Genomic DNA, 13,684 nt, shown 5'->3' with positions numbered 1-13,684 from the left:
CCAATCCTGCAACTGCACCGATGTCACTTATTCAGCAGACATTAAAATTAATAGCACATACATCTAAAAGTATTATTATATATATATAGAAATTTATACGTTACATATGTATTTATGTGCATTTTTATATATAATTAAATCACAGAGGCTTGAGTTTGGAAAGGACCTCTGGAGGTCATCTGGTCCAACCCCACTGCTCAAGCAGGGCCACCTAGAGCTGGTTGCTCATGACCATGTCCAGATAGTTTTTGAATATTGCCAAGGATGGAGACTCCAAAACCTCCCTGGGCAACCTGTGTCAGTGCTCAGTCACCCTCATAGTGAAAAAGTGTTTCCTGTTGTTCAGAGGGTCCTGCCTGTACTTCAGTTTGTGACCATCGCCTCTGGTCCTGTCACTGGGCACCGCTGAAAAGAGCCTGGCTCCATCTTTTTGCACCCTCCCTTCAGTTATTTGCAAACATTGATTGATGAGATCTGCCCCTGTGCCTTTTTTTCTCCAGGCTGAACAGCCACAGCTCTCTCAGCCTCAGATGCTCCAGTCCCTTCCTCAGCCTCATGGTCCTTCACTGGACTCTCTCCAGTAGACCCATGTCTCTCTTGCACTAGGGAGCCCAGAACTGGACCCAGCACTCCAGGGGTGGCCTCACCAGCGCTGAGCAGAGGGGAAGGATCACCTCCCTCGACCTGCTGGAAACACTCCTCCTAATGCAGCCCCGGATACCACTCACCTTCTTTGCGGCAAGGGCCCCCAGGTCCTTTTCTGACAAGCTGCTTTTCAGCTGGACAGTCCCCAGCATATACGGGTGCCTGAGGCTGTTCCTCTCCAGGTGCAGGACTTTATAGTACTCCTTGTTGAACTTCATGAAGTTCCTGTAGGTCCATTTCTCCAGCCTGTTGAGATCCCTCTGGATGGGAGCAGACCCTCTGGTGTGTCACCCACTCCTCCCAGTCTGGCATCATCTGCAAACTTGCTGAGAGTACGCTCTGCCCCATTGTCCAGATCATTAACAAAGAGCTGAAGCAGGACTGGACCCAGTACTGACCCCTGGGATACACTGCTAGTTAGTGGCCTCCAACTGGACTTTGTGCCACTGATCACCACCCTCTACATCTGGCCATTCAGCCAGTTTTCAATGCTCCTCACAGTCTGTAAATAAAAGTCATACCTAGATAGTAAGGGACTGAGTACTTTTATATGCAGGTGAGATTGATGTTATTCATCTTTGACCTCAGAGTTATATATATAAGTTGGAGAAATAATTAAAGCTTTCACTTTTGAACAGCAATAATTGAAAAGGGATATCTGCAGTTCTAAAAAAAAGTTAATTCCTTATATAATCAGTTTTTGAAAGGTTCAATGTTGTAAATTATTTGCTTACAGAATTACAAGGACATACATTGGTTTTAATGGAACGTCTGAGATCTAAAAACAAGGACCTTGTCTCCTATATATATTTCTAGAAATGTGCTCTTATGTCTCAGTCAAATGTTTTGAAAGTGCTAACATGAAAGATCACATGCTGGGATGGCTAGTTGCAGGGAAATACACATACCTCAGGGTTCCAGAACTGTTTGATAGGGAAAACAATTCCATTCTGGAGCTAAATCTTAGCTGTCAGAGATACCCTTTTGAAATCCACACTTTAAAACTCCCCAGATTTCCTTTTAACAGTCATGGAGTCTGAAGCGTACAATGGAAATGATAATGAGTAAGATACAAAGCAAAGTGAGCAGAAAAAGCCCAGGTGGTTTCTGAATCACAGAAGTTGGAAGGCAGGGAGTATCATACTGTCCCAGCAATCCATGCAAGACATGCTCCAAAAAGCTTCAAAATCTTCTATGCTGGAGCTAAATTGATCAAAATGGCTACAGCATGAGAGGTTAGGATATGCAGTAGCTCCCTTGTATATCACATTCCTTTAAAAACAGGTATAATTTCCATAGGAAAATTAAGCAGCAGCTAATGTTGCTAATGTAAAACTCCAATTCACTGTGGCTACTCATGCAAGAAATCAGCACATGGTGGCACAATTAAAAAGTTTTACTGTTAATGGAAAAATGTAGTTTAATAAAAAAAAAAAATCTTTTCTAATGCCCTAGGGACGCAATAAGAGAGTTTAAATAATTAATAAAGATTTTTCTACCTCCCTAAGTTTTTCTTCTTCAATGGGAAATTTCACCACATGAATTTTGGACTTAGAATCCTCTGTTTTCTATCTTGTGTTATATGAGGACACAATAAGATTCATATGACTGATCACTTCTTGGGTAGATGAACCCTATTTTGCTTGGCATCATTCAGACATGGAACAAAATGACATTACTTCACCATCTCTAAGACAACAGAGAGATGGAAACAAATGGGCAGAACACAGAAAAAAGGGAGACAACATTCATCAGTATGACAGGCAGCAGTCTCAGCAAACCATCGGGATAACCGTTGTCAGAACTCCACAGGCACCACAATAAAGAAGAATATCAAGGAGTGACAAGAAAGACTATGAGAAAGTTGCTTTGAGATATTAATACAGAGCTTTTTCCAAATGGGTGCAGCAACAGAAAAGAACTACCAAGATGTTTGCTTAAAAATAGTCTGCACTACTTCTGTTACTTTGTTTATACACAACACAATCTTAATGGCCTACTCTTCCCATAAGCAACTCCATGAAAAAAAAGGTTTGGGAATGAAATAGAAAACTGGGAGGTATGTCTGAAAGGGACTAAAACAGTACAGCCCAGATACCAAAGTTTGACTGACACGACAAAATGCATGGTTCTTCACACTACTGCCAAATTCTCTCTGCCTCACCACCTTGCTATATAAATGGAAAACTTGAGACTCTAAAAAAACAATGCAGATCAGTATCATCTCATTTTACAGCAAATTTAAGACTATAATCTCTTTCAGAAGTTCCTCATGTCAACACTCTCAAAGAATTCTCTTTCCTGCAAAGATCATTCCTCTGTGTGCATGTGTATCTGTGTGTACATATGTATTTATATGTTAAGAAGGAGAAAAAGTAGTAGAGGGATTACAGGGTTTTGCAATAATTTCTGTGCAGTTTTACCTCCATAACTTTGCACAAGGCACTACAAGACTGTAACTTTAATTTTAATTTGTGAATAAGTCTCGTATAATCACCTACCAATTTTTATGTTGCAAGTCAATTTGCATGGTTCCCAAGGAGATAAGTTTTTTAAAATCTTCTCTGGAAGTCACTGATAAAAAATGGGGGAAACCAGTATAATAAGATATAATGATGAATTAGTCCCTATAGAAAAGTTATCTTTTACTGAGCCCATCAGGAAAGCCTAGATAATCACAAAACATTTTGTATTTGCTTTTCTTTATTACCTCCAGCTTCATATTTTGACTGTGCTTCGGCAGAGCATTTGCGATTCTCTATCTTTTTTCTTTTACAAAATATCAAACAAGGATAAAGGATTTGGGAACATCAGGTTACATGTAAACAAGAATAATATATATTTTCTATTTATGCAGGTATACTTACTAGGTAAAGCATCCATTTAAAACATTAGGCCATATACTTTACAAATTCTACCCACAATCACAAATGGCATTTTTACAGCAGTTACTATATAAGATAAACATCAAATAAGCTTTGAATGGAGAACAGTAACATCTGTGTGTGAGGTATGGGAGGGAAGAAGGAGGAGAAGATGACAACATCTTAAAAAATTAACAAAAAAGGCAAGAAAAGGCAATGGAGCCTTCACTTGTCATTCTGCTTGCGTTACGGGATATTAAAAAGGTCATAATTAAACTGCAAATAGCCAGTATTTTCACAACACTAATTTTCTGATATGAGATTTAAGCAAGAAAAATAGAACCATTTTCTACCTACAAAATACATTAAACTGTATGCTAAATATAGCATTGTAAATCAGTGCTATTTTTTATCTGCATCTCAGATAAGCATCTCTCCAAAGTAATACATGACATTTTCCTGTTTTCCAACACTGTACTAACCATTAAAAATGTACTGAGTAATGTTTGCATAAGCAATTTTCTTCTCCCAAGTGAAGACAACATACACCATGACAGATGTAATATTGCATATGGTGACTGTAGAAGTACCTTCCATGGAAAGCCATGCAAACCCCTTGGGGTAACATGAAAGATGCAGACAGCAGGTGAGGAGAAAGTGAACAGTAAGCAAGTAAAATTGGGAAGATCATTTAGGCATTATAGATCTTACAGTGATTCTTGCAGGCAGAGTAAGATTTACCAGGATATTTACAAGGACACTGGAGAAATGCGAGTTTAATGCAGAAGAGGAGTGTATATGTGATGATTTGAAAAGCTGGAAACTTTCAGCTTAGCTGAAAACAAACATGGTTTCCCACGGGATTATTTTTTCCCCCTCCGCAAATACAAGTTTCAGTGAATACTGATGAACGTGTAAGGAATTAATCTACATCAGCTTTAAGGCATGTAAAAACTGTGAGTTTGGATTTGCAGGTGCTCCAATTTCTAGAGATATGCAAAGGAATCTAGTAATATACATACATGAACCATATTCTGTTCTGTCTTTTTAATACACTGGTTCTGGTGAGAAAAACCTAAATCATAAAAAAGCAAATTTGGTTTCCTAAGTCAATAGAATGTTTTCCATCTATCTTATGAACTACAAGAAAGAATTCTCATCTAGTGGATACAGATTTCCACCTTCTGTCTATGAAATCAAATAGACAATCACAATTACTATAAATGCATTTAGTGGAAGTTCAGAATTTCTTTAAATGGGCCATTTTTATCTAATTTCCCATACAGGTAATTTAATCTAAGTCCTTCTTCTCTGAAAAATCTCGATTTATGCATTTAATAACCTCTTGGACTTTCAAAGAAAGCCAGATTCAGGACTGAGTAGCTGGTGTGTCAAACTAAAAATGATAACCCAAGCTCTGTGTGAACTAGCTGTGCGACTTGAGATTGGATTCTATAGCATCTAATAAGGTATGAGCTCCATTTGAAGCTCTTCCCCCAAAAAATAGAGTATTCGCAATTTCTCTCCCCTCTCTGAATTCTTGGCCACCTGCAGCCAACAGGGTGCTAAAGTGACCCTTTCTTCAACATGGAGATCCGTTTCCTTGAAACACACGGGTATCTCAGTACTTCTCAGTCTGTTATTCCTCTGTCAAATTTCTTTGAAATTGGGCAGGGTGTATAAAAAAATATACTGTCATACTGGGACATGCTGTCAAAAAAAGGCCTACCTTTAGCAAAAGACTGCAATATAGCCTTTAGCATTAACAAGAGAAACAAAAGACAGTCTTTCTTTGCAATCACTTAAAAAGATTTTAAGTAGTGGCATTCAGATTGGAAAAACTCTTTGTTAATTGAAATGACTATAAACTTTAAATGCTTTTTTCAAACACAGTATAGAAACTACAATCCACCACGTACACAGATATTTTTAAGCAAATGAAAAGTTCTATTACATTGTTTACAGGTTTTCAAGAACACTTTAAAATTCTTCTTTTGTTCTTTACATACTTTTGTACTTTTACATTTTTTAAATAAGCATTTCAGTTAATTTTAGAGCACTGTCCCAGGCTCTTACTTTCTTTACAGCATTATCGTTACATGAAAGTCAACATCTTACTGCCAGTATATGAAATTAAATACACATCCTCACTAGTTTTTTTCAGTTCAGTTGTTGTTTCTCCAAGCCAGTTCTAGTGTTTCCACATAAGTTTAAAGACATCCAATTTATTTTTATTCTAGTAAATTGCTTTCTAAAGTGGCATCGTATTCTTAAAGGTGTGATATCCAGTTACTAATTGAAGAAAACACTTTGAATTCCCCAGTATACAAGTATCATTTCTAGCAAAAACTAGAAGCACTGGATATAAGGATCTAGAATAATGCTTTCAGTAAGATATAAAAATATAATTGACGAAAGATAAGGAATATAAGAAATAGTTTTACATGAACATGTATGATATTTATCTGTTATTGTTCAAGTATAAGATAACCAAAAAATTTAGGTAGACGTGTCCTTTCTTGACTAGCCTATGAGCTTATACTATTTTCAATTACATAATATATGTTTTAACATTCACAAGTGGTTTTCAACAACATTCAAACATAATTTGCAACTCAAATCTGGCTTCCTACTATAGATAAAGGCAAACATTTAACATGGCAAACTTTAGACTTGTCCCCCTGCAGCCTGTCATGCACGTACATCTGTGATGATGTAGTCTGTAGAGGTTACATCTTGATCATTATTCCACCTGACTCACTGAAAATCTTGCCAGCTGTGGAAGTGTCTTCCTCCTCCTCCAGATTTTTTTTTTTTTTTTTTTTTAACCACACACCATTCTTGCACCTACTGTTCTTCAGATAAACCCACTAACATTTTGGATGGATTTACTACAGCCTCCTCAGAGGAGCAGCACAGAGACACCAGTTTCAAGCTTTCTTTTGTGATCGGACCAATATGACTATATGATACAGGAGAAAAATTTTCAAAATATTTCTTTACAAATATAGGTTTGGGATTAGCCAGGCAGAAAACCAGAATTGAGCATCTGAGAGACTAAGCAGAAGACTACCCAAGCTAGGCCAATTATTCATTACAAAATTGGACATTTATTACAAAATAGGAGCAGCCACCTAACAAAAGTATCTGTGACCTTTGCATTGTAATTATTAAATGTGTAAATATTGTTTCCATTTTCACAGACAAGGTTTACCTTATACTCACATCAGCATATTCTAATTTGTGCCACTGCTTTCATGGCTCTGGTTTTGTGTACTGTTTATATGGTGTACTATATTTCTTCATAACACTGATTTTTTTTTAACAAGTCAGTCAATTGTCAAACACTTAATCTGCATGAGAAATACATTGCCTGAGTTTTTTGATCTTTAAAATGCCTACATTGGATTATGTTTCTTAGATGCAACAAGAAATTAAGTTTCTGAAATGAATTGTAGGAATACAGTTTTTCTTTACAGAGGTACCTTCAGAAGGAATCTACTAGCAGTCTGAGTGCAGTAAAACCAGCACCAAGCTACATAAAGTTTATTTGAATGACAAAACTATTGATTAATTTAAAAATTAATTTTAAAATATATTCATAATTAGACAATATGTCAGAATTGTCTGAACTTTGCTACTAGCTCTAACATTTTTTTTAAAAATATTTTTATGTTTATTCTTCCTGAGCGGCAGCAAGCAAGCCCTGAAATGTCATTGCTTACAGGCTATTTGCACGCTCAAGATAATCTAAATTTAAACTCTCCTGATTTTTGACCCACGGGAATAAACTGCAATCAAATACAAATTGCAAAAAATATTCAGCATTATAATTCAGTTTTCTGGAACCTGAGTTTATAGTCATCTCTGGTTGCCATTTTTATATCTACTAACCAAATCTAACCCTTCTTACATAAAAGATGAATCTCATAATCTGTAAGCAGTTCTGCCCAAATGTTTTACTGTATCTACTCTCCCACTAAATTTCATGTTTTTTCCACTTTCACATGCCTCAGAAGGAATGTCCCCCTGACTGCTGCCAGTAGTTTTTCCGAAATTTACTTAAAGCAAATGCTTCTAAATGTCCTGTTGAAAAATAAAGCTCAATGTGTACATAACAATAAAATTAATGTACTGTTAATGGTTCCTACCAGCTCACTGCTAAGTCGTGCACTTTTAAAATGTTGCTCAGTTTATACTCTCCAGATTTCAGAGGTTGAGTACATTCTTTGGCATGCACAAGGTATGGGTTCACTTGAGTATTAACAGGGAGCTCTGAATCCCGGAGAAAAAAATAAAATCATTATTTCTTAGAAATGTTGCTTAAGTTCATACAATATACTATTTATTATGTTACTATTTTGAAAACACAATTTTGCCTCATTTTTCCACTCTATTTTTCTCCTCTGTTCGATTTTCAATTTTTTAAATCACCGTTGTCCTGATTTTATTAATTTTGATACATCTTGTTAAAGCTGATTGCAGGCATACCTGAAAGACTGGGGTCTGTAGTGAACAACTGAATACTATGAGATTTATTAATTTGTCCTTTTAAAATTATATTCCTATGAGTTAACTTCTGGACAGTTTTATCAATATAGCATTGCTCTAGAAAGAGATCAGCCATCAATATTAATCATTATCTGTAACCAAATATAAATTCACTGTATACCAGCAAAATTCCTTCTTCCCCCAAAAGAGAAAAAAACCCCACATATGTAGTTCAACATAACAGTAGTGGGAAAGAAGCAACTTGGCACTGTGGATATGGTGAGATGTAGCAAAAAATGGCAAATAAAATTTTGCTGTCATTCATACTCATAAAAAAAATTGTGTAATGATGTGGGTGTAAGTGACAAAAACTCAGCCTTGATATGTTTATTGTTAATGTCATTTATGTACCTGCTACTGGAAGAAGAGAATGATGTTTGGAAAGGAAGGCTTTTAAGTTGTTAGATAAAATCCCCTATATTAAATTCAGGACAATCTCTGGTTTTAGTAGGTATTTTGTGGAAGACAGTCAAAAGTTAAAGTCAAAATTCAGGTAAATTAATTAAACAGAACAAAAAAAGTTTTAAAATTCTTTAACAGTAAGTTTAAAACTACAAATTTAAGATACAGTGATCTACCCTGCACTGGACCATGTCATGATTAAAAGAAGTTAACTTCTAGAAACCTTTCCAGTTCATCAACTGGCAGCCAGAAAGCTCCTTCAGTTTGGAATGAAAGAACTATTCTCATTGTCCAAATCACTCCATTTATATTTTACTTCCTTCTCTTTATTTTTCTTATGCATACCTCTCGTACTGGAGATGAAAAGAATAAAGTTTAGTCCTACTACCAAGCTCAGCGCAGCATGGTCTGTGGTGTAATTACTGATTTATCAGCTAAATGAAAGTTTCTACTATGATTATAAATGGAAAAATCCTACAAAGAGAGGAAGGCTGTGTATGCACATATAAACAGTACAATGCAAAAGAGAGCAGCTACAGGTAAATAACCTTTTTTCTCCTTTGACTTCAAATACATATATCTGTATATCTATATCTATCTAGACTGTGAGTAACTCCAGTCAGTATTTCCCAAAGATCACCATTACTTGGATAAGAACATCCTTTTCTCTACTTGAATAAAGACTGAAGGACCAGTTTCACACATGCCACATAATCCCCAATAAAATTCACCAAAACAGTAACACTTCTTGAAGAGGGAACAGGAACTCTGGGCTGTAGTTCAGAGGAGACATTTTCCAAGTCAGCTGCTGCTGATGTTCAACAGCATTGACTACACCAGCAGGGAGTTCCAGATTTGCAGCTTTTTAAGAGCCTCTCCAAAGCAGCAACCCAGGGAGACAGTATCTGCCTCTGTAATATTCAGTTACAGACCTGAAGCAATGTCCTTCCTTCAAGACTCAATTCAAATGAAACTAATTATACATTAGATATGAATTTAGAATGAACTCTGAAGACAAATTTACCTACATGGAATAGGACATCTTAAGAATATGCTATAGAGACTTCTCTCATTTCGTAGAAGTGACAATCATCAAGAAAAACATCCTCATCATCAGATAATGGAAGGCAAATCAGATGTTGATTGAAGTGGATTGCTCAGCAAAGATTCATGGATAACATGCTTAAGATCCACTGCAGGACTGGATTCCCAAAAGGGTCCAAATCTTTCTGATAGAGACACGAGAATACAAAAATACTGAACACCAGCAGAATACTAAGATACTCTGAACTGTTAGCTCAGTTTTCTTCAGCTCCAGCAGTTAACCTAGAGGGATAAGAATCACAGAATTGTTGCTGGACTGTACCATCTTAGGAGCAGAAAATCTGGTCCCCTGGACATAGCAGAGATGTTCTTGCTATTAATCAAGAACCTTACTGTAGACTTAATATTCAGCACTCATGTCATCAGATAGAGAGGGCTATTTCCACAAGAAACCTTCTCAAACTGACCTCGAGTCAGACATGAGCAGACTTGAGTTTTCAGGCTCTTCACCAAAAAGAATACAGATTGCCTGGAGCCAGGACTGACTGTGCCAGATAAGGGGCAGAAGGGATTGCAGCATGAGAAGGATTGTGGATAGAAGGAAGCACACACATCAGCTTTCCCAAACAAGGAACTAAAAAATTATCCAGCATGGGCCCCGGAAAGAAACTTGCCCTTGATTAGAGAGAGCAGTCCTTCATAAAGACATTCAAGTCAAAGAAAAATACTTGAGAATACTTTCAAATAGCTATTTGGACATCATAATCTGCACTTATCATTTATAATCAGCTCAAAATAACTGTCCAGGGTTTTGGGCAGGTTATCGGCATACAATGGTACTCAAAACTCATAGCATGACTTCAAAAAGATCAGCTCTGCTGAAGAGAGTTGATGTTACTTCTTGATACAGAATATAGTTATTTTTTGTTGTCAGTATCTGAATGTGAGGATATTAACTACATTTGAGCATCAAGTATAATTAATGGTTAACTATGTGCTTTAAAATAACAAATAGATTCTCCAGACCACCAACAGAAAAACCTGTTACTATGGAACTGAGTGACAGAGTTAAACTGATAGAATTAAATGCATGTATTTTTAGTATTGGACACGGAGTAAGTCTCTGACCTATCGCAGGTCACTGTACAGTCCGATCAGAAGCAGATCATAGTCTGAGGTCACGACTATACAGTACACTTGGCCTCACCTATACAAAGCTGACATGTCCCAAAAAGGGGATTATACAAGTATGATCAAGTAATATTAAGTTGAGAATATTTGTGAATCTCTGCTGGCTTTACAGTCCGCTCCACTGATATCCTTAGAAAAGCTGGAAAAAATCTCTTGTAAATTCCAGGAGTAAATTACATTTGCTTAGAACAATGTAGTAGGAATGTACCAGTTTAGGTGGGATTAACAATGATCTACTTTGGTCAGAGACTTCAGAAGCTGAGGACAAGGATGAGAAAGCTTCCAGATACACCAGGCAGTGAAGAGAAGCTGTATCACAACATGGGGCTGAATTGTAGAGAAAGAAGCTTCAAAGGTTGCAAGAAGCATCAAGGAAAAAACTGGATAAGATAAATAGCATACTACTGACATAAAGCACTGGACTAGAACTGGGAATGAAGGTTTATATCAGTCTTCCTCTGTGAGATTACTGGCAGGGGCTATTCTCCATTTTTCCATGGCCTATTTTATTTCTACCACTATTTTCTATAAAGGTGAGCTCCATGACTTGCATCGAGAGGCAGATCTTCTGTATTCTTCAAAAGACTTTTCTTGCAAGTATAATGCTGATAAAAAGTCAGAATACATATACATATATAGTTAATCTTGCAGCCTCATTTTCAATCAATGTGGTCTAAAATTTTTTCTAAGATTAGTCAGCAGACTAGGAGATTTATTACTAACTAATTAACCAAGCTAAATAGCTTTATTAAAAATAGATTGTCATTACAGAATGTAAGGAGGGTAACTGTGCACAATATATTTTAAGGACTACACTACTCATTACAAAACCACTTACAAAGACTATACAGTTTTCTGAAGACTTAGCCGATCATTCGTGTTTGCAACATTTTCAGGACATCCTGCTGTGAGAAGCTTTTAAAGGAAAGACTGAAAGTACCGCACTCCTTAAAATACCCATCAACCACTAAGATGAAGACTGGAATAAAATCAATGTATTTTAATCTAAAAATGTACATACACAGCAGGAATAACCACGAACCTTTTTTTAGAATTTGTTTGCACTTAACTTGATGGTAGCCATCCTGTTAATTTGTAGGAATAAGTGTACAGCAAATTTCAGAAATACAGACTATCAAAAGAATATTATTCTGTCTCCCATTTCAGAAGCTCTCTACACTGCATGTTCCATAAGGATGTTAACCTGAGTCGAACTTTTAAAATTATTATGAAAATAATTAAGCTAATGACTTAATGATCAGTGCAAGCACATCTACTACAGACTGAAGACCTGGAAGATATTTTTCAGTGGACTGTGGCTTCAATCACATACATAGCCTAACAAACCACTGCAAAATCTAGTTTTTCATTTATTTATTTTTGTGTACTTGATTATAAAAAGAAGTAAGACTGGGTCTGATGGAAGCTGTAGATGTTCACTGCTAAGTTTTGTTCCATCTAAACCATAATTATGTTTCCTCTTTGAAACTAAGAAGCTACATACAGAGTTTTGTTTGCAGAAAAACTTCTCAATACTGTTTTCCTATGCAATTATTTTCTAAGCTTTTATAGATATATGTCCTGGTATCAGCAGAGATAGAGTTAATTTTCTTCCTAGTAGCTGGTATAGCTACATATATGCTGTGCTTTGGATTTAGCATGAGAATAATGTTGACAACACACTGAAGTTAGTTGTTTCTAAGTAGCATTTATACTGAGCCAAGGATTTTTCAGCTTTCCATGTTCTGCCAGCTAAAAGGCTGGAGGGGGGCACAAGAAGTTGGGAGGGGACACAGCTGGGACAGCCGACCCCAAATGACCAAAGGAACATTCCATACCATATAACATCATGCCCAGTATTGAGCAACTGCACTGTGTATCACTTGTTTTGTATATTCTAATTATTTTATTATTTTTGTATTATTATTGTTCATATTACTATTATTTTCTTCCTTTTCTGTCCTATTACACAACCCACGTGTTTTACTTTTTTTTTTTTTTTTTTGATTCTCTCCCCCATCCCACTGGATTGGAGGAGGGAGCAAGCAGCTGCATGATAGTTTAGTTGCCAGCTGGGGTTAAACCATGACTATATGCAAAACTTCAGCTTCAAACTGCCTTAATGAGGCTCAGAAATCACATTTCCAGAGCGCTGGACTCCATTTCCATGGAATGGTAGGGACTTAGAATGGGGACTGACATAGGACATCAGTCTTATCTTTCTTCTCTGACTGGAGAGGAAGACAGAATCTGGGAATCATGAAGAGCAAATGATAAAAATCATCCTTTGTTGTCTTAACTCAGGTATTAACAAGATACCTGCATCTTGTACTAAGGTGCCAACTAGACATCTATGTCTTGAACTAGCCACTTCACATAGATTAGCTGTCTGTCTAAATACAGTTTTCTATATTTCCTCTTACTTATGTGTACTTAGGGTTGTACTAAGAAGGAAAGAGGATCTTAGAAAGAAAATCAACCTCAAATGAACACCTGAATTTTTAAAATTCTATTTGAAACTTGTGGAAGATAAATGTTAATAGAATTAAAAATTCTTCCTATCTCACAGATAGGAACAGTTTTGGAGGGAAAGGCTAACTATGTGGGGAAAAAAACTAAACAAAAGCAGAAACATTCAGAATTAGGAAATAAATATGTAAGGTATAAATAAGTAAAGATTAAAGATTACTTTAATCTTGCATTGTTATTGCAGGAAGGAATCATAATATGCTTGTGGCTGAAGTTACACATTTTAATAGATATATATATCAAGTTCTGATTGTGTTTCAGCCATAATATTCCTGCAGATCTCTGAAGCCAGTTTCAAGAAAAATCCATATGTTTTCCAAATGTAGGAGTGATTAAAATGAGTCTGCAGTATTTATTACCCACAGACTAAAGGGCAAAAAGGTTAACTAAAAGTGAATATAGTCCCAATATGTGCCACTGCCTTCATGCAAATCTTAGAAGCTTTATGTGCTCCTTGT

At 36.3% G+C, this 13,684-nt stretch overlaps 1 protein-coding gene across 1 annotated transcript in view; it reads right to left on the bottom strand.

The window, feature by feature from the left end:
* The window catches only part of SPAG16 (sperm associated antigen 16), a 468,867-nt gene that overhangs the window by 394,731 nt on the left and 60,452 nt on the right, over positions 1-13,684 (bottom strand). The window contains 1 exon segment of the mRNA XM_074829742.1: positions 7,661-7,798. Within this exon segment, the coding sequence (XP_074685843.1) occupies positions 7,661-7,798 (138 nt within the window).

This window comes from Strix aluco, chromosome 6 (genome assembly GCF_031877795.1).
Source record: "Strix aluco isolate bStrAlu1 chromosome 6, bStrAlu1.hap1, whole genome shotgun sequence".
Classification (NCBI taxonomy): domain Eukaryota; kingdom Metazoa; phylum Chordata; class Aves; order Strigiformes; family Strigidae; genus Strix; species Strix aluco.
This window is presented reverse-complemented; position numbering and strand designations above follow the sequence as displayed.